Below are 17,925 nucleotides of genomic sequence, written 5' to 3'. Positions count from 1 at the left end.
GGAGTGAATGACGTATTTTGGCTCTTTGATTTTTATCAATAGGCCGGGAACAAAAGCGAAAGCGGACGAGCCGACTTTATTTGCTGACTTTCCAAGTCAGCTTTCCTTTTCTGAAACCGCTCTATTTTCTGGACCGTAAACCGCCAGACAAATACGTACGTGCCAGCAAATCGATACTAAGAAAGAGTATAATAGACCCTTTTTGTTGAACGAATCTCGGATTTCGTCATTTTTGGGTCATTTTTAACACTCACGCGAAATTCCCCCTTTTTTAAGTCTGCCTGAAATGAACAAGGGACGAACCGGACGCCACGACTTTTGCCTTCGATTAATGCACGCAACGCTCACGCTACGACTACAGACGAAACGCGTATGTCGATCAAAATGAGAACGTTGCGGAGTTTGACGGCGAAATTTAGCCGTTTAAACCGTGAAGTAGTGCGAATTCAGCATGTTAGATTTTTGATACTGTAAAATTTCGGTTATAAGCCCTTGGCTAATACTAACTACTTAATAACCGGGCGCGAGGGCTTAACTGTAAAATTCCAGACTGAGGGATGAAATTTTTGCTTTATGAACCGAGCCTCTGGGCGAGGTCCATAAATCAAAATTTCAGCCCGAAATTATGGAATTTTACAGTAAAGCCCTAGCAAACAAGGTTATTAAGTTTTTTTTTATAATATGGCTTCAAATAGGTAAAGCGCGTGAAATAGAGTGAACTTATACATTGCCTTCATTTTCCGTCACAATTTCGTCAGGATAATAAAATTCAGAAAAGAAATGTTTTTCAGAACGCATAGTTAAAGAAGAGATACGTTTTTTGTTCAATTCCTTGCTTTTTTAACGAAGTTCCTTTCAGCGAAAGTCACTAAGTTCGCTAGGTTTTGTAAACCAAAACCGTGGCGGAAAAAATTTGCTATGCCCGTGGGCGTTTACCGGGGGATTACGGACCGCTAATTAACCAATCTGAGCGCGCGTGCTATCGCAGCCATATAATAAAACTTTGTAAAGGGTTTTGGGTAGGTTTAGCGGATTGAAAAGCGTTTAGAAACAAGCCATGGTAATGTTGATCTAAATTCGTTTTTAATTTAAAGTCATATTAAAGCAAAATTTCCAGTTAGCACTGTCATCCAGCAGAGGGGGGAAGCGGGGTTATCGGGGGGCCTATAACCGGATTGTTTTGTCTGCAGGTAGATAATCTAACCAGAATTTTACAGTATACACTTCGGGTCGTTTTACACGGTACGAAATTATCGCAGTGTATTCAACAATTTCCCAGGCTGAAGTCGCAACACTTTATATTTTAAAAGCCAGCCGTCTATCATACTGCATTTTCTTTTATTTCAACCAGTACACGACTGAAATAGGACACATCCAAAGCCCGCTCTCTCCCACCCACTATATGATGCTAAAGTTCCCACTGAGGCAAGCTTTCACACGCGAAGTGAAAACACTTGGTAACGTTATCGATCAGTAGGAATGCCTGCGAGTGTGTTAATCGACCGAACTACATAAGTTGAATAAGTACGCTACGGTTTTTTTTTTGTTTTTTTGAATCATTGGTTCTCGCCCCCTTTTGCTTTTTGTTTTCGGCACCACGTTTCCGTATTACAATTCCATATTATTTGAAATGATCCCCCCCCCCCCACGAAAAAAAAAAAAGAAAATTGGATGATGAATAAATTTGGAACTTATTGAACAATTATTTGTTTGTTCATTCAAAGAGGGTATTCTTACGTTAAAAAAATAGCCGAATAGCCGCTATGATGGAAAGGGTATTCTGATAATAGTAATGAAAGGTAGCATCGTGAGGGAATAACATCACTTTCCAGGTTCTCCCATACCATAATCTAACAGAAATACTTAACAATTATTCCACGAGTACGCATTGGATATGAGCTGGTAGATAGCCAACCAGAGGATTGAAGTTGGCTATAACCATGTCTTACCCAACACACGCGAACCAAAATACTTATTATGCTATATATCCCAGAAGCACTCAGGCATACAACTATGCCAGGACTTCAACTTGGGTGAACCAAAGAGGATATATAACACTTGCTAGAACTTCAAAACCATGTGCGAACCAAAGTACTTATTATGTTATATATCCCAGAAGCACTCAGGCATACAATTATGCCAGGACTTCAACCTGGGTGAACCAAAGAGGATATATAACACTTGCTAGAACTTCAATATCTTGTGCGAACCAAAATACTTATTATGTTATATATCCCAGAAGCACTCAGGCATACAACTATGCCAGGACTTCAACCTGGGTGAACCAAAGAGGATATATTACACTTGCTAGAACTTCAAAACCATGTGCGAACCAAAGTACTTGTTATGTTATATATCCCAGAAGCACTCAGGCATACAATTATGCCAGGACTTCAACCTGGGTGAACCAGAGAGGATATATAACACTTGCTAGAACTTCGATACCATGTGCGAACCAAAAGTACTGCTCATGTTATATATCCCAGAAGCACTCAGGCATACAATTATACCAGGACTTCAACCTGGGTGAACCAAAGAGGATATATAACACTCACAAGAACTTCGATTTACCATGTGCGAACCAAAATACTTATTATGTTATATATCCCAGAAGCACTCAGGCATACAACTATGCCAGGACTTCAACGCAATGATTTCAATCCAGATAATGAACAAGTAGATCTGCTGAAAAAATGAAAAGTGAACCAGACTTTTCTTACTCGTGCATTGTTCTTTGGTAACATTCCTTAGTTACTTTTCATGTGCAACAATATTGTTTACTTTCCTTATCACACTCAGTCAGTCAATTGCTTCCAGGGCTTGCTTCGGGTCTTTTTTAATTTCTCAGCAGCTGTTCTGCGATATCGCTCATCACTTTAGCCACTTCAACATTCTGGTCCACCTGATCGGCGAATAAAGATGCAAGAGGCACCTGGAACTTATCGCAAACATCGCCGATCAAGGTCCACATATCGCTTGTACTGTACTGTCCGGGTTGTCCTTTGCCGGGTCCTGTGTGCCTGAGCTCAGCGTCGATTGACCGCCGTTTTTCACCTCATCTCGAAGGGCCTCTAACTGGGAAAGCGCAACTTCAAGTTCAGCCTTAAGCTTAAGATTTTCATCTTGACTCTTCTCGATATCCTCTATGGATATGGCTGACCTTGAATCGACTCCAAATACTGTTTGTACAGGGTCATGAATTTTGTCCTTGTTGTTGTCACGTGTGTCAGTCGCTGTTTGGCAATCTTCATTATCTTGGCCAATATTTAGGCTGTTGATGCCATCAACCAACCAACTGTACTTTTCTTCTTCGCCCGCTTTTAGTTTTTGCCGAAGTATCGCGGAAACAACGCCGAAAGAAGAGGCTATGAATACCTCTTCTTTGTGAACTAGTCGTCGATCCAAGTGCCCGCCATTTTTAAGATTCGAGAGTTGCACTGTGTTAAATTCTTTTGGAAAGCTTGACACCAAAGGGCTACTCGACATGAATTTTCCTACAGGAATGCCGCATATTTTGGAATTCAGGAGATACCAGTCCCTCGAATCGCTCGTGGAGTGCAGCTATTTTGCTCTTCGAATATCGAAGGCATCCATGCCGCACAGCACCTGATCGAAATGAGAACAAAATTCCCGCTCTTGCGAGTAATGTCTGAAATTCAACCTCAAGAAAAGTCAAAAGAAAAATCCAGCCCCTCAAAATAAACAGGATTGACGCCATTGGAGGTTGTACACAACGGTGTTAAGGTAATCACCGAACGCTCCCCTGTTGAAACCACAAATCGAAAGCGATGATAGCTACTGAGCCGGATCATGACGTCACACCATAGCAACCAAACCCCACGAATTTTTTAACATCCGGTTTGCTCTGGCTCGTCATGAATTGGCAGAAAAATAGCTCAGCACGTGCGTTTTAAAACTTTGTACATTTCTTAGCCTTCCTATGCAAAACAACAACGTGAAATCACCACAATTTGCATCGTCTGCGAACCGAAACCGCGACGGCAAATTATTTTAATTTCCATTTGGAACTTAACGCTTCTTTTATACGTTATGCTGACGTTGAGGTGTGGCGCCATATGAGACGGTAACCACATGCAGCCATTTTTAATTTCTAATAAAAGACAGAAATTCATTTTTTAATCGAAGTCTTCCTTGGCGTTGCCGTCCTGACTGCTTGAGGTCCCTAATGATGAAGGCCTGTTCGCTGGCTACACATCTACCCATAGAACAGGCAAAGTTCGTTTCGCAGCCGTTGAACTCCTGCTCGGCGTGTGGCCTTTCAATCAATTTTTATTTCGGGTGACCCGCTATTCATGGAGGTCGACATCGAAATAGAACCAAAAAGGAAGCATTCTTTGTTTCCTGTACTCTTGCATGCTTACAAACATAATGTCGGAAATGAGGTTATGTTCGATTGCAAGTGGTTGAATAAAGTTGAACTCGTACGCCGTCGTGCACATACTATCTCACTACTAATGGTACTCGAGTCTGTCTGTCGAGACTGGTCATAAGTTTCCATTAAAGGAGTGATAAAATCTGTTTTTACTTAAGTTGCTAGCTAGCTAGCTCGTGCTGAGTCTTCTAGAAGATTTTACAAGAGCAAGCCGGTGATCACGTAAATCAAGTAGACTCCCTGATAGATAAGGGACTGGGTTAAAGTGGATACATGAACGCACATTCCCCAATCTGAACAATTTGTTTGATGCAATTGAGGAATTCTCAGAAATTTCCTTTCATCAAAATGAGAGTACAAATAAATATTTCGACTACCTTAAGCCTACTTCTATCAAACTTGATGCAAGTGTAAGCTGTTGTCTATCGTCATAAGACGCCTCCGCTTTTAAAAACAGGTGAGTTCAAGTTTCGTCTACCAAGTTTATGAAAGTAACTTGTGTGCATTTAGTTTTGAAGCTTCTATTGTTCTCCCTTCGAGATTCTTCGATCTATTTACATCACATGATTATTTAAATTGATCTTTCAATCCAGATTGGACACGAAGTGATGATCCCGGGGTCTTTGAGTTTTAACTTTTTGTCCACAATGTCTTTTTTCCTGGAGAAAAAAAATCGATTTGAGAGCATTTTCATTCTGTCTCACTGATAGAGAGGTTATTCAGTATAATTAAACGATTTCGTTTAGGTAAAAATTCCTAGACATTTTTACGGTATTCATTGTTAATTAGGCTCATTACGTCAAGTTTTTCTTTATTTAATCCAAGGAGTTGGGTATTCCAGCGCAAGCCTGACAGAGAATCTGATTGGGGCGGTTGGTCATAGCTTCCACCCCCCCTCCCCTCCCATCTCCTCTGCCAACTTTAATTTACTCCTTATCCAATGTAGTTTGAAGTGAACTCGACACGGTTTCTACTCTCATCAGACTGTACTTTTTTTACTTCATTTATGTCAAACAGTTAACCTTTATCAAAAAGAGAACTTTTTTTAACAATCAAATTTACTGCTTCAGGACTTTTGATTGCACAGTTTTAGGAAATCACACACTCAGAATGAAATCGGCGAAAGAGGGACTGTTAACCCCTTTGCTTGTTCTCACCAGCTGGATGCTTCTTGCATTGAGTTAAGTTATCCTTAAAAGATATGAAAAAAGTTAAGTAGCATTTTTACTAAGTAATGTAAATTAGACGATGGTGTGGCATAACCAAAAACTGTCAAAGTTCTTTTGAAGTTTACTCCAGTGCAAAACGGGTCCTGAAATATGAATGGGCCGCAACTATCACAGAAGTTCAAAAGTTTTAAGCTACAGCAAGTATGAAAGTAATGAAACCTTTTTAGCTAAGAAAAAAACTTGTTATTTCCTATTGAGGGTGGAGCTGAACGGAAGATTTCTATAAAGAATGAAATTTCTCGTCTCATTAAATTTTTGAAGTCGATAATCAATCAAACCTTTATTCGTCAGTCATGTTATGACATCAAACTAAATTTCGTCTAGATATAGCTTTGATTGTTAGGGCTCAAATTCTTAGGCGAGATTTTCAAGAAGTCGTAGCGAATACGGTGGAGTGCCAAACCTGCACTATTCCCTTTTTACTTAAGCGTACGCTCCAAATTCCCGGATAATCGAAAGGATAAAGTCTCATCTGAGACTTATTGTAGGCATTTTCTTCGCGCCCAAGATAGATGAATGCTTTCGTCCGTTAATTAAACAAAGCAGCTAATTATGTGGCGGTGCTAAAGAATTGTTGCTGTAAACACGGCATTGTGCTTGAATGATAGCAATTCAATCGTGCAATTTTAAGTCTGATAATTCATCTCTGAATTTTATCCATCGGGCATAATGCTACTTCTATGTCAGTTTTAAAATTTTCATTTAAAGTTTGCCCTATGTTCATCGAGCCTCGGTCAGGACAGGTTTAAAAAGGCCTTAAGTGATTAACATAATTAGACATTTTCAAATCTCTGGGAATTATATGTTTGGAAGTGCAGGTGTTTCGACATTGTCCGTAAGCAGGCACCCAGCCAATTTGTTTAACCAAACTGCATTTGATCAAGAAATATTCAGAGCTTCTGTTGTTTCGACTCTGTCAAGACTCGTTTAGCAGACTGCAAGTATTCAGTGGCACTTACAGTTCGATCAATTTTGTCAAGACTCGACGATCCACTGCATGTTGTTGTTTCGGTGGTCTGATAAGTTGTCAGAACAAACTTTGCCTGTGCAAAAACAGAATTTTCAAGAGCGCTGTAGTTTCAATTGGTTCTAAGAGTTGACTGAGTTTTTCGACGAAACTACGATTGTACTGAGTGAAAATATGAAAACGTACACATAATTTAAGATGAAAAACATTTTAGGTTTTCACTGGAGCACAGTTTTTGTCGTCTTAATTTGTCATGTAAGTACTAACTTCGTAATGACCAACAAAGTCCTCCTGTTAATGTGGGTTTCTTGTAGAAATAATTATCTTGTTCCATTCCTTCTTTTCAGGCTCGCTGGGCTGAGTCAAGCTACACAGTACCAAGTAAGCTTGTAATTCCTATCCATTTTCAATATTTACAGTTTTGTTATCGGTTTTAAGGATTTGTCAAACACAGCACGCTTGTGCCTTCGTGAAACGAAAAAACTTCCCTTCGTGAGCTTGCCTAATGATTGTGTTCAGTTTTTGACATCATCATCACAATTTTATGTTAATTTTTACTAGATCAAGTTAAATGTTCACTACTCAGAAAATTTTTTTCATCTTCTCTACACATGCGATAAAAGAAGGTCACCAGCAAACTAATTAACTCCAATAAATCGAATAATATGTCTAATTACGACTTTACTTTGAAATCTTTAGTACCATTAATTGACAATGTACAGTGCAATGATGAGACTAAATGATACGGTTCTCGATAGTTTCAGCAAGTTGATTTTATTATAAATTTCGTATTTTAAGTTTCCAATAATTTATTGCACAAGATTCTGCTGACTTGTGAAATATTTAGTTCACGAGAAATGAACTTAACCACAGGGATTCCTGAAAGGATGAATTATGAAAGAGTTCTAGAATGATATTGAGTATATCTGACGGGAGGACATTTAGTTCGGAATGTTTGTCTGGAGTAATTAAATACGGTTGTGAAAAAAGTCGGATACTTATTTGAGGAAGTTTTTGTTGTCGGTCATTTTTAGAAGACAGTGTTTTGTTCTGTTTTCTTATTTCGTTTATTTTGTGCCATGCGAAAGTTTCGTGATTAAACAAATCAGCATACAGCGTAAATTAGATCTTTTTCAACAATTACAGCCGACTTAATCCAGTCAATCTGCTGCAGGATTTTTTCTTTTGTTTACAAATTAAGAGAGCGGTAGTTGATATTAGAAGATGTCTATCGAGTTAACCGTTAGCCTCAAAATGGCCAGAAAATTTAGTCGTCATACATAAAAATTGACAAATTTTAACCGTTGGTCGTTAAAAAAAATTAGACGTAAAAGTTTTCCTATCTACAATATATCATTTTGAAAGTGTCAAAATTCTAGACTGTTTTGTGTCTTGTCGCGTGGCCAACGTGGGAAAACAAAAATTACCGTATATTACTCAACACCGGCTCGATTTGGAATCGTCCTTCTTTCTCGACTCTAATGGTAAGAGCGAGCCAGTGAATGTGTTTTAGAACAATGAAAATTTATCACTAACTTTTTTTAAATACAATTGAAGCTAATTTTTAACATTTCTGTAAACTGCTACTGAAATAATTTTGAATCCTACTCATTTTTAGCCGTTAAATGGCCAAAATTTTACCGTTGATCGTTAAAGCGATCTGCCGATTGATACCCTCGAAGGGCAATCCGAAAATTCAACGCAACAGCGAAAATTACAGAGCTAAGTGGGATAGCTTTCGGATGCATCCTCAACGAATATTACAGGGAATTGCAATTGTGCATGATTAAATTTATTTTAGCAAGCTTTCGACAAAACAGCCCTGAAAATTGATAGGCTTCTCCTCGAACTTTGAAAACAATTGCGTATCTCGAAAGGATATCTTTTTTCACAGCATAAGAAACCATACCTTGTGTAATAGAGAAATGTTTTAATGCTATGGGAAGCGGAGATAATTTCAAGAAAGGCCGGAGTAAAATTATCATCGCACTTGTCACATATGCAGCGAAAAGATGCATTACCTAGGTTTACTTTGTCAGTTTCTGAGTTGTACCATTTCACGAGTCAACTTCGGGCCCGAGTCAAGTTTGAGTCAATCGCAAGGCAATACTTCTATGGCCCACGACCGTCACGGAAATAACAAATACCTCATGGCAAAACCAAAAAGCTCATGGCAAAACCAAAAGCCTTGTGAGTTGGCAGGTATACTGATACTTCTCACCAGCTGTATATTAGCTCCACCGGAGCTAATCCACTGTCGCGAATACCCCCGCATGTTATGAAATCCACGATAAACTCCGCTCACTTTTAATCGCAGAGAATCTTTGGTAACTCTAGTCACTGTATACGATAAGTCCCTAGTTTCATAGTGATAGAACAGCACCTACGGTCTACGATTAAAGTATCAATTTTCTATATATGTTCTCCACAATTTTGGCCGAAGAGACGATGGGGTCCCTATGGATGTAACATGGCGGTCGAGTACGAGAAATCAGCTTCATACTCCGAATCTAGACGGTTTGTCGTTGAGTAATGATTTCTGCCTCAGGTGTGTATAAGCAAAAAGAGGTTGGATTCTTTGGGGGAAACTCGTAGACACCTTGGAATGTTTACTTCTATGAACGCAGCCATGAATCAGTGCAGAATTCACCCTCGCAAACGGCTGTGAAAAACGTTTTAAGCTTAAAACTAGGTGTTCTTGTATCCCTGATACATCACTTTGACACAGAATCAAAAAAAAAAAAAGAGAAAAAAACTAAAAGCAGAAAAAAAACGATCAATTTGAATTCACTCGAACTTGACTCGTGAAATGGTATAACTCGTCTTTTCTTGCTAAACTGTCAAGCGTATGTCAAGCGGACGCTGAGAGGACCCGCCCAATAGTGTTCGCCTAATACACAGAGTTTGTCTAATAAAGATGCTAGTGACCTGTGAAATGAGGAGAGACTACTTATTTAACTGTTTTGAATCACTTCTTGTTTACTTTCTTTTATGACGGATCGACACTTAACTAAGAAATTTGTATTGGTAACAACATGATTACGAGTGCAATTTGGCGTAAATATGCATGAGTAATTTTTCAAAGACAACATAGTTGGACGAGTGCTTATCTACAAGTGTTTATTTACCCCAAACTGCACTCGAAATCATGAAATTTACATGAAAAACGCATCACAGAAAGTAAAGACGGATGAAATTTTGGCATCACACGCAGCTATTTGTAATTTGCACTCGTGTTGCATGAAAATGCACTCGTTTTCAGCCAATCAGACGCGCGTGGTTTTTCCATGTATATCATTAGACGGTATGACATTACACGGTATGACTTTACATGAACTGAATGCCATTCTGTTCAGGTTTCATCAGTCGGGTCACACTGACATGAGTTAGCAGAATACTGCAAATTAAATAACTGTTGCATTTTCTGTACTTCACGAAAACTAGAAGGAAGTTCATTTATGGATCTGCTAGCATGCTGCACGTCTTAATCAGTAGTTGTGGGGAGCTACTGGTTTAACAGATATTAGCAAAGTTATAAACTTTGCGCTAACATGAGTTAAAAACTGATTTCTTCTCTAAATAGGGATCTGATTTAATCATTTATAATGAGTGGCTATCTTGTTTTAATGAGTAAGCTTCCAATTTCATTCGCTGCCTATGAAAGTGACGTGTCCTCCTATAACTGGAGAGTCGTATTTACTTACCACATAATATGTGACCAATATTTCTACCTCCACGTTCCTCTTTCTCTCTCTACCTTTAAACTCTGATCCTCATTTGTCTCCGATTCACCTTTGTATGCTTTAAGGTTTTCAGTCCTTGTCAATGCAAAGAGAGTATTCAATATTGTACCCTAACGTATCTCTTTCTGATAACTTGATCTGATATGATAACTAGATTGAGGCAGATAGCATGCAAATCAGAATTGTTGTGGAAAATATCAACGAAAAAGAAGAAAATTGTATCTCTTGAGCAGAAATTTACATTAGTATACTAAACGAACATTCGGTAAGCAGACTTCCGTTTCTGACTAAACCAAAAAATGTCTTCGGTAGATCCCAGCTAACTTCTTGGCCGCCCATATCTGTCATCTCACTCTAATATGCTCCATTTCAGACTACCTTCGCTGCACACACATCAACATAGCAGCAACAAGCAATGGTGGGCAGTGTACTGAAGCCTCACACGATCAGGGTACATGTGGACTGGTAATAGACGGAGGCACAGCAAACGGTTGGGCCAGTAATGGGGGAATAGGACAGTGGATCAAAATCCGGTTCGTTCGAGCTTATCTACTGAACACCATTCGTGTGATGCAAAGAGTTGAACTCACTGATCTTGCTAAAAGTCTACGACTTGAGTTTTCTGACAGTTCTGAGGCATACGTGAGTAGATCAGGAGAAGATTATTTTATTTTTTTTCATTAGATCTTGGAGGAACAACGTATAAGTTTATTCATCAGAGGATGGGTGAACGAATCTCTGGATTTTTTCCATCTTTTTCTTCCGAGCATAGCATCTTAAAGATGTTGAAGCATAATAGTTTGCGAAGAAAGAACGCTAGAATTGTATTGCTAGGCTGCTATTTTCGTTCGTTTCGCGATGAAAAGCTTTTCCTTTGGAAATAACAAATCTTCAATCCATCTTTTCTGCACAGATTTATTTTGCTTTTTGGTCGTATCCTCGTAGTCGTCCTAATTACATCAGAAGGTTCTGGAACGTTGGGGGACAATGCATGCGACTCAATAATTTCCACTTAGGCAAAAAATGTCATTTCATTTTACTCTTATAAAATTCTTTAATACTTTATTTTTAGCTTAAAATTGTATGCAAGTGCCTACCCGTGAATAAACAATTCAAGATAATTTGGTTTTATCAATTTGGTTGATGATGTAAACTGGTCGCAGTAGAGTCTCTGACGTTTCGAGCATTGGCCCTTTGTCAGAGCATAATACTCCCACTGACGCCGGCAGCACCACAACTTCTTTCGAAACTTACCCCCTATATTGAATTCAAGTCTATTTGCTATGACGTTCTTTGATATGTTTAACTCAGTTGAGATGGATTTCCTAAAAGTCACAAGGAAAAAAAATAAGAACGCGATATCTTGCAATTATGCAGTTGTAGTTTTTCAATTGCTAGGACGACTACCATATCACCAAGAAAGATTGCTTCAATCCACAAGCTATGAATTATTCTTCTCTTGCATGATTTTGGCGATAAACGTCGTTGATGCAGCTGTCAATTGTAATTAACTGTAAAAACAACGATCAGTATGATATCGTGATTAAGTCTAAGTTAATTTTAAAAACAAAAATGCCCAAAATATACTGTCAAAAGAAAGTCAGGGTACTAACGAATAGTATTTTTCATGAAATAGTTTTTGTGTTTTGACTTACAATCCTTTCACCGTGTGTCATCTGTCCAAGGTTGACCTCACCAAAACGGATGGTTCGACACCAATCTGGGACGTACGAACGTTTGCTGATGTCAGCACTTCTTTCGTGAAGGTCGTAGTGGATACAGTGTATGCGGCAGGACAAATAGGGTTTAAAGAGGTGGAGTTTTATCACGATAACTGCCTCAGAGGTTTGTTTCTTGTCTTCAAGTTAATTTCAGTGGTTTTAACTTTTTTTAACTGAGAGCTATTCGTAAGACTGTAAGTGTATCATGCAGTGCAAAGTTTTGGACTCCGTTAATTCAATAACATGAGATGTAACGTAGAATACATCGGAGATAAGATAAGGAGAACACTAATCATGACATGACCGTCATCACAGTCAGTGTCGAAAACCGACCAAACATCTATCTGTTCAAATTTCACTGCTTGGAAGACTTGCCTAAGTTAGCTATTTCTCTGAAGGAACAATAAGAGAGGCCATGCACTTTGCAATTCATGAACCCCGACTACCGACATCAATATTGGCGGACGCTAATTTTCAATGTGTTCAAAAATCTCGCCACCACGAGTCTCGATATGGGAAAAGAGAACGCAATTGACTGCCCCGTGGTGTAACTATCACTGTAGCCTTTGTCCTTGCGTGTGTCATTACAATTGGTATCGCCAATGTCATTCCAATTACCGTTTCTGTTACCATTGCCATTAACACTACGATTACAATTACTACTACCATTACTTTTACAGTTATCATAACTATTTTTGTTAGAGTTGTCATCGCTACTATTTTTACGTTGTTTTTCAGATAAGCTTTGCAGCAGAGTGACACTTCCGGCAGGAAAGAAATCCGAGATACATCCCCTGTTCGGGAAAACCATCTCGGTTTTGGTTCTGACTAGTCAAGAAGTCAGCATAACTCTACATGAAAAGCCACAAACAGACTCTGCTAGATACCGTTTTAATATTGGCGGTAATTCCAAATCAACCATTTATCTCGCGACGGAAGGTGGATCAGAAGTGTCGAAGGATTCCGCAGATATATCAAGTTATCCTTTCCACGCGAGCCAATGGCGAACGTTCTGGATTGACTTCCGTTCGAGCAAACTTGTTCTGGGGTCTGGAAGTGAAGTTATTCTTCAGTGGAATAACCCTAATCCTTTTTCCATTAGCTACGTGTCGTTCACTGCTGATGGCTCATCGGAAACACGGATTATTCTTTGCAACAAAGAGAGTAAGTCTGGACATATCATGTTTTATAAAATTTCATGCTAATGGTGTGAGAACTCGGAAAAAGTGAAAGATTAGTTTACTTAGTGAATGACACAGAACCACTCGGAGAAAAAGGCTAAACCGTTTAACTAGGTCCATGGTGACAAACTTCCTGCATACAGCGAGAATAGGAATGATGATATCCGATGCTTTTGCCCAACGATGATGTAAAGGAAGATGGTAAATCTGAATCCTGCATACTTAAGTGAAAGATGATGTTATTCATTGAATAACACAAGCAAATTCGGAGAAAAAAGTTGCAATTTTGAACAATAATTGATGAAGCGAGTCGTTCAAAGCCACCGTCCTCTTGTAATCCATTTGAACTAATAAAGTATAACGCAAAATTATTGGAACGATCGAGATGGAAGTGAGATAAAACTGATTAACTTGAATTTTTGATAGTTAACGCTTTTGAACGTAGGGTTTCCTCTCTCTAATTTGAAGAATGAATCAGTCGCCGCAGCAGACGACTTATCTTTTATTCCCTCTTCAGTCAAATGTTACAAAGGTGCTGATCATTTCTGGCCGCTGGATAAAGTTGTAGCTGGTACTGTGTTTGACTTGATTGGCTCAAAGCACGGGAAAGCTGACAAATCATCCTTGAGAAGGGGTCCTGGATACCAAGGAATGGCCACCTTAGGCGTGGTACTTAAAAGTACGGAAAATAAAACCATCGACTTCGGCGACTTTTCTGATTGTGTCAGTGACGCGGCAGTATGTAATACAGGAATCGCCATTGGTTTCTGGGTGATGGTGGTTAGTAGCAGCGATATCTTTCACACTGCCGAGACATCATCTGATCGAGGGCTATTAATTTCCTACGACAAAGACTCTTCCAAACTGACTTTTCGATTTTACTCAAATGATGTGTCAGGCATGGTTGAACACAGAATAGCTACCCTAGTTTGGTACCATGTATTTGTAAGCTGGAAGAAAGGCGAGTCACCATTTCTCGTCGTGAACGGTGCGTACGACCTTTGGGGCTCCTATTCGTCCGTATCAAGACTCCAGGAGACGTACACACATCTTCTTGCGGGAAAACGTCCCGCGGGCGGGGAATCTGACGGCGGTCTTAGCCAGGTTGTCATATATAAAAGACCTTTGAGCAAGCAAGAAATGTTGGCAAAGTTTCACTGCGTTGGATTGTCTCCCGGTAGGTTTTCTTGATTTCAATCTGTCTAGCTTCCGATGTTTCTGCATTTCTCACGTTTCAGTGAGTGCTATTATTGAGAATTGTGTCTCATCAACACGGAATTCGCCGCTTTTATTTTCATTCTTCCATATCAGGGTTGAATCTGAATTGTTAAAGGACGTTACATGTAAATGTACCACACCTTGCATTCAAATGGATTGATATCCCACCTAGTAAACTGGTTTTAAGCCTCGTTTATTTCCGTAAAATTCAGCTCATCCGACTTACTGATTTTCTAGCTCCTTTGTTTCACACAATTTAGGATGTTGCTGCCTGAGTATCGAAAATCTCTTGCCATAAGAAATTTCTCCTCGATTCATTCCGTAGGTCTCAGCTACGTTGAGTAATTTATCTTGATTTCTATCCTTCGTAATGGCGATGGTCTTAATTAATATCTGGTCGGCTCCACTAAACTCGTTCCTTTACCATCGCCTCCACTCCCCCACCTTTACTGGGAGCTTGTATTAGTTCGGTATTGATTTCTGCAAAACATGAAATACCCGTGGTTAAAGCTGTCGATGTGAAATTTCTTGTAAAACTCACCCAAGCCATTCGCATCTTTACCTATTTTGATACAAATTATCAAAGCATTTTGTGTATTTTTTTTTTTGTCAGAGTATTCACCTTGTGCTAGTATTGAGACATCTGATCGTATTAGCTGCGGTTGGAGTGGTATTACAAAGTCTTTGTGTATCTCATTGGGTTGCTGTTACGATTCTGGTGCCAGCAGTTGCTTTCAACAGGACGGACTCAGTGGAAATTGTAAGTATATGTCGTCGACAGAAATTTTCAGCGATCCAGTACAAGCACAAGGTATAACTGTTAGGCCCAGTTCAAACGCTGAACTTCACGAGATGAACTAAATTGCAATAAACATTTTGGTCGACCCAAACGAATCAAATTCGACCAATAGGTCAAACATGGAACATAATTCGTCGAATCAAATTAAGAGCAGGAAAAACGAATCTTTAAATCACGCGATTTCACACGTTCTATTCATCTGAAGAAGATGGACAGAGTGTGCTGGTCCATCGAAATTCAGTAGGTCGAACTCGACCAATTCAAACATCCAACTTAACATGAACTTAGTTCTGTCAGTTTAGGTTCGACCATTGAACTGGGCCATAATTTCTTGACCACCGACTTGGTTATAGATATCATTCAGATGTTTCATCAAATCATTTGCTAAGAAAGGACCACATGTAAATTTTACCTCTATTTCTTGTTTACACATATGTTTTATTGTTTTCTTTAGCCAAGCTTGGCGTTGGTACGGGGGCATCAGGGCCGATGTCAGCTTCATCAAGTGTAACTGGGCATTCCTCATCCGAAGGTCGTCTGATATGGCGATCTGAATTAGGTTTGATTCATGTTTTCCCAACTACCTCCCGCTATTTCCATCTCTTTGTGGGTTTAATCTACGAAATAAACATCGATTACTACATATATTTACGAGAAAATCTGATCGGAGACTTTAGAAAACTTTAGATTTTGAGATGAGTACGGTTGCAACTTCGAGATCCACCAATAATGAAACAATGGGGTTGCGTAAAAATGTTGCAGCCCTCACGTTTTTGCGAAAAGTGACAGTAGGAAAATTGAGATCTCAACACATTAATAAAGTTATAGTTAGTTTTTTTAGTCAGAAAAGGGTTCAGTTGCTCCCTAAAACAATAGCTTTCAAATCATGTTGGTTGTACACAGCACAGTGCAACTTGGCGAGGTATATGTTTAGTATTTTGCTGAAAAACGGTATTCAAATCTCATATCATCCGCAGGGTGAATTATTTCAAGGAACTTAATGGTCACTAAAACCAGCCTCTTCAAATACAAACTTTAGAAAGCGGAACGAAACGTCTACGACAGCCTGCCGACACTGAAATTGGTAGCAATTGTACAGTTTTTCCAAGTGTTTCTTACGCAGACAAATTTATGTCGTTCTTTCCCAATTTTAACTAGCTATTAAACGAAGTGGTGGCAGAAGGTTCTGAGCTCTAAAAACGCTTTTATTCAAAATTATCACTTTAATTCTTTTGTTTGTAGACGGCTCATGGAATGACCGGGCGTGGAAGCCAAAAATTATCACGGGCGAACAGTGGCTTCAAGTGGACTTGAACCAAGTCAAAGCGGTCTCTGCGGTAGGCACGCAAGGCGTGTTAACAATTGGCGGCAGCTCTTACTGCCAGACGTACACTCTTTCCCACAGTAAAGGTGGCGCTATTTGGCAAACGTACAAAGATGGCAGTTCGATAAAGGCAAGTAACATGGGTCTAATATTTGAATTTAACAACAATATCCTACATTCCTTGTTTTGATCAATTAATGTTCCTCTTTTATTCTCAAACAGATATTTACAGGGAATACAAATGCAACAGATATTGTCAAAAATACAATAAACCCGCCTCTCAATGCCAGATTTATCCGTTTTTACTGCAAGTCTTGGTACAGCGAGCCGGCACTGAAAGTAGAAGTATATGGAAATACAACAGGTTTGAAAGCTATAAACGTAGAACTTGTGAACATCACTGAATTTTTGCATTCCAACCCGAAAGAAAGCTTGAACTTTAAAATAAAGCGATAGGCAAACATTTCCTCAACGGAAAAGGGTGTGAAATTGAACAAAGTAAGAAAATTATGCCGTTGAAATTCTTTGCTAAGTACCTTCCAAAGGAGAAGGTAATTGGTGACAAAACTGTGTTTGCCACAAGAGGTACTTTGAAATGGAGTGAAAATGTGTCAAATAAAATTAATTATACGCCAATACAATTTGCAATGTCAAATCCAGGAAACCCACTGCAATTTTTTTTTTGAGGGTGTAGAGGATGAGATTGTTTCCCATGCGCGAAAATTGTGTCTTACAAACGCTTCATCCCTTATTTTGTCATTTAATCAAGATCACCACGATTTGAATTTTCATAACATTTCCAAATCGTTTATTGTTTCCTTGGAACACAGCGGCAAATTACGTTGGGTGTCTTACGAAAGGCACATTTGAAGCTTGTGGAGACTATGCATCGAACGCCTTAACAGCTGAAATCTGCACCACTTGCTGTGGGCTCGCAGGGTACCAGTTCTCCGCGTTAAGGAACGGCGAGCAGTGCTGGTGCTCAAATGCACTGGATATGAGTAGCATTGTGGGGGAACCACAATGCAACGAGCCGTGCTCGGGAAACATCGTGTTACGTTGTGGAGGGCGGGAGTCTTACAGTGTTTACCAAGCTTTGGGGAATTACAATTTTTCGTTCGAGGTGACGGTGCCGGAAAGCACATTCGTATATGAAAGGATTACCGCTACATATTCCAGTTATCCAGGCGCTTCCTACACGCTGGATTTTGGCGAAGATGTTGTTTTTACAACGGAGAACACTTCCGTGTCTTATATTTACCACACAGATGGCCGACATAGTGGTTATGGGCGTGTCCTACTGGGGGAATATGGAGAAGCTCAAACGAAGTTCACCTCATGGGCCGTAAG

The 17,925-nt window shown here is 39.4% G+C and overlaps 1 protein-coding gene and 1 pseudogene across 1 annotated transcript in view; one reads left to right on the top strand and one right to left on the bottom strand.

Moving 5' to 3' along the window:
• Window positions 1-1,321: 1,321 nt before the first annotated feature.
• On the bottom strand, window positions 1,322-3,594 carry LOC149038910 (uncharacterized; annotated as a pseudogene).
• Window positions 3,595-6,496: 2,902 nt separating this feature from the next.
• Window positions 6,497-17,925, top strand: part of LOC113669104 (polycystin-1) — a 33,686-nt gene continuing 22,257 nt past the window's right edge. Inside the window, exons 1-11 of the mRNA XM_089186172.1 lie at window positions 6,497-6,844; window positions 6,937-6,970; window positions 10,706-10,974; window positions 12,018-12,177; window positions 12,792-13,217; window positions 13,752-14,411; window positions 15,066-15,212; window positions 15,706-15,810; window positions 16,494-16,705; window positions 16,798-16,939; window positions 17,406-17,920. Coding sequence (XP_089042298.1) covers window positions 6,788-6,844; window positions 6,937-6,970; window positions 10,706-10,974; window positions 12,018-12,177; window positions 12,792-13,217; window positions 13,752-14,411; window positions 15,066-15,212; window positions 15,706-15,810; window positions 16,494-16,705; window positions 16,798-16,939; window positions 17,406-17,920 — 2,727 coding nt within the window. The 5' untranslated portion in view covers window positions 6,497-6,787. The remainder of the gene's footprint in view (window positions 6,845-6,936; window positions 6,971-10,705; window positions 10,975-12,017; window positions 12,178-12,791; window positions 13,218-13,751; window positions 14,412-15,065; window positions 15,213-15,705; window positions 15,811-16,493; window positions 16,706-16,797; window positions 16,940-17,405; window positions 17,921-17,925) is intronic.

This window comes from Pocillopora damicornis, chromosome 10, assembly GCF_964200805.1.
Source record: "Pocillopora damicornis chromosome 10, jaPocDami1.2, whole genome shotgun sequence".
NCBI classification, from domain to species: Eukaryota; Metazoa; Cnidaria; class Anthozoa; order Scleractinia; family Pocilloporidae; genus Pocillopora; species Pocillopora damicornis.
Note: the sequence above shows the minus strand (reverse complement) of the source record. Positions and strands in the feature narration are given on the sequence as shown.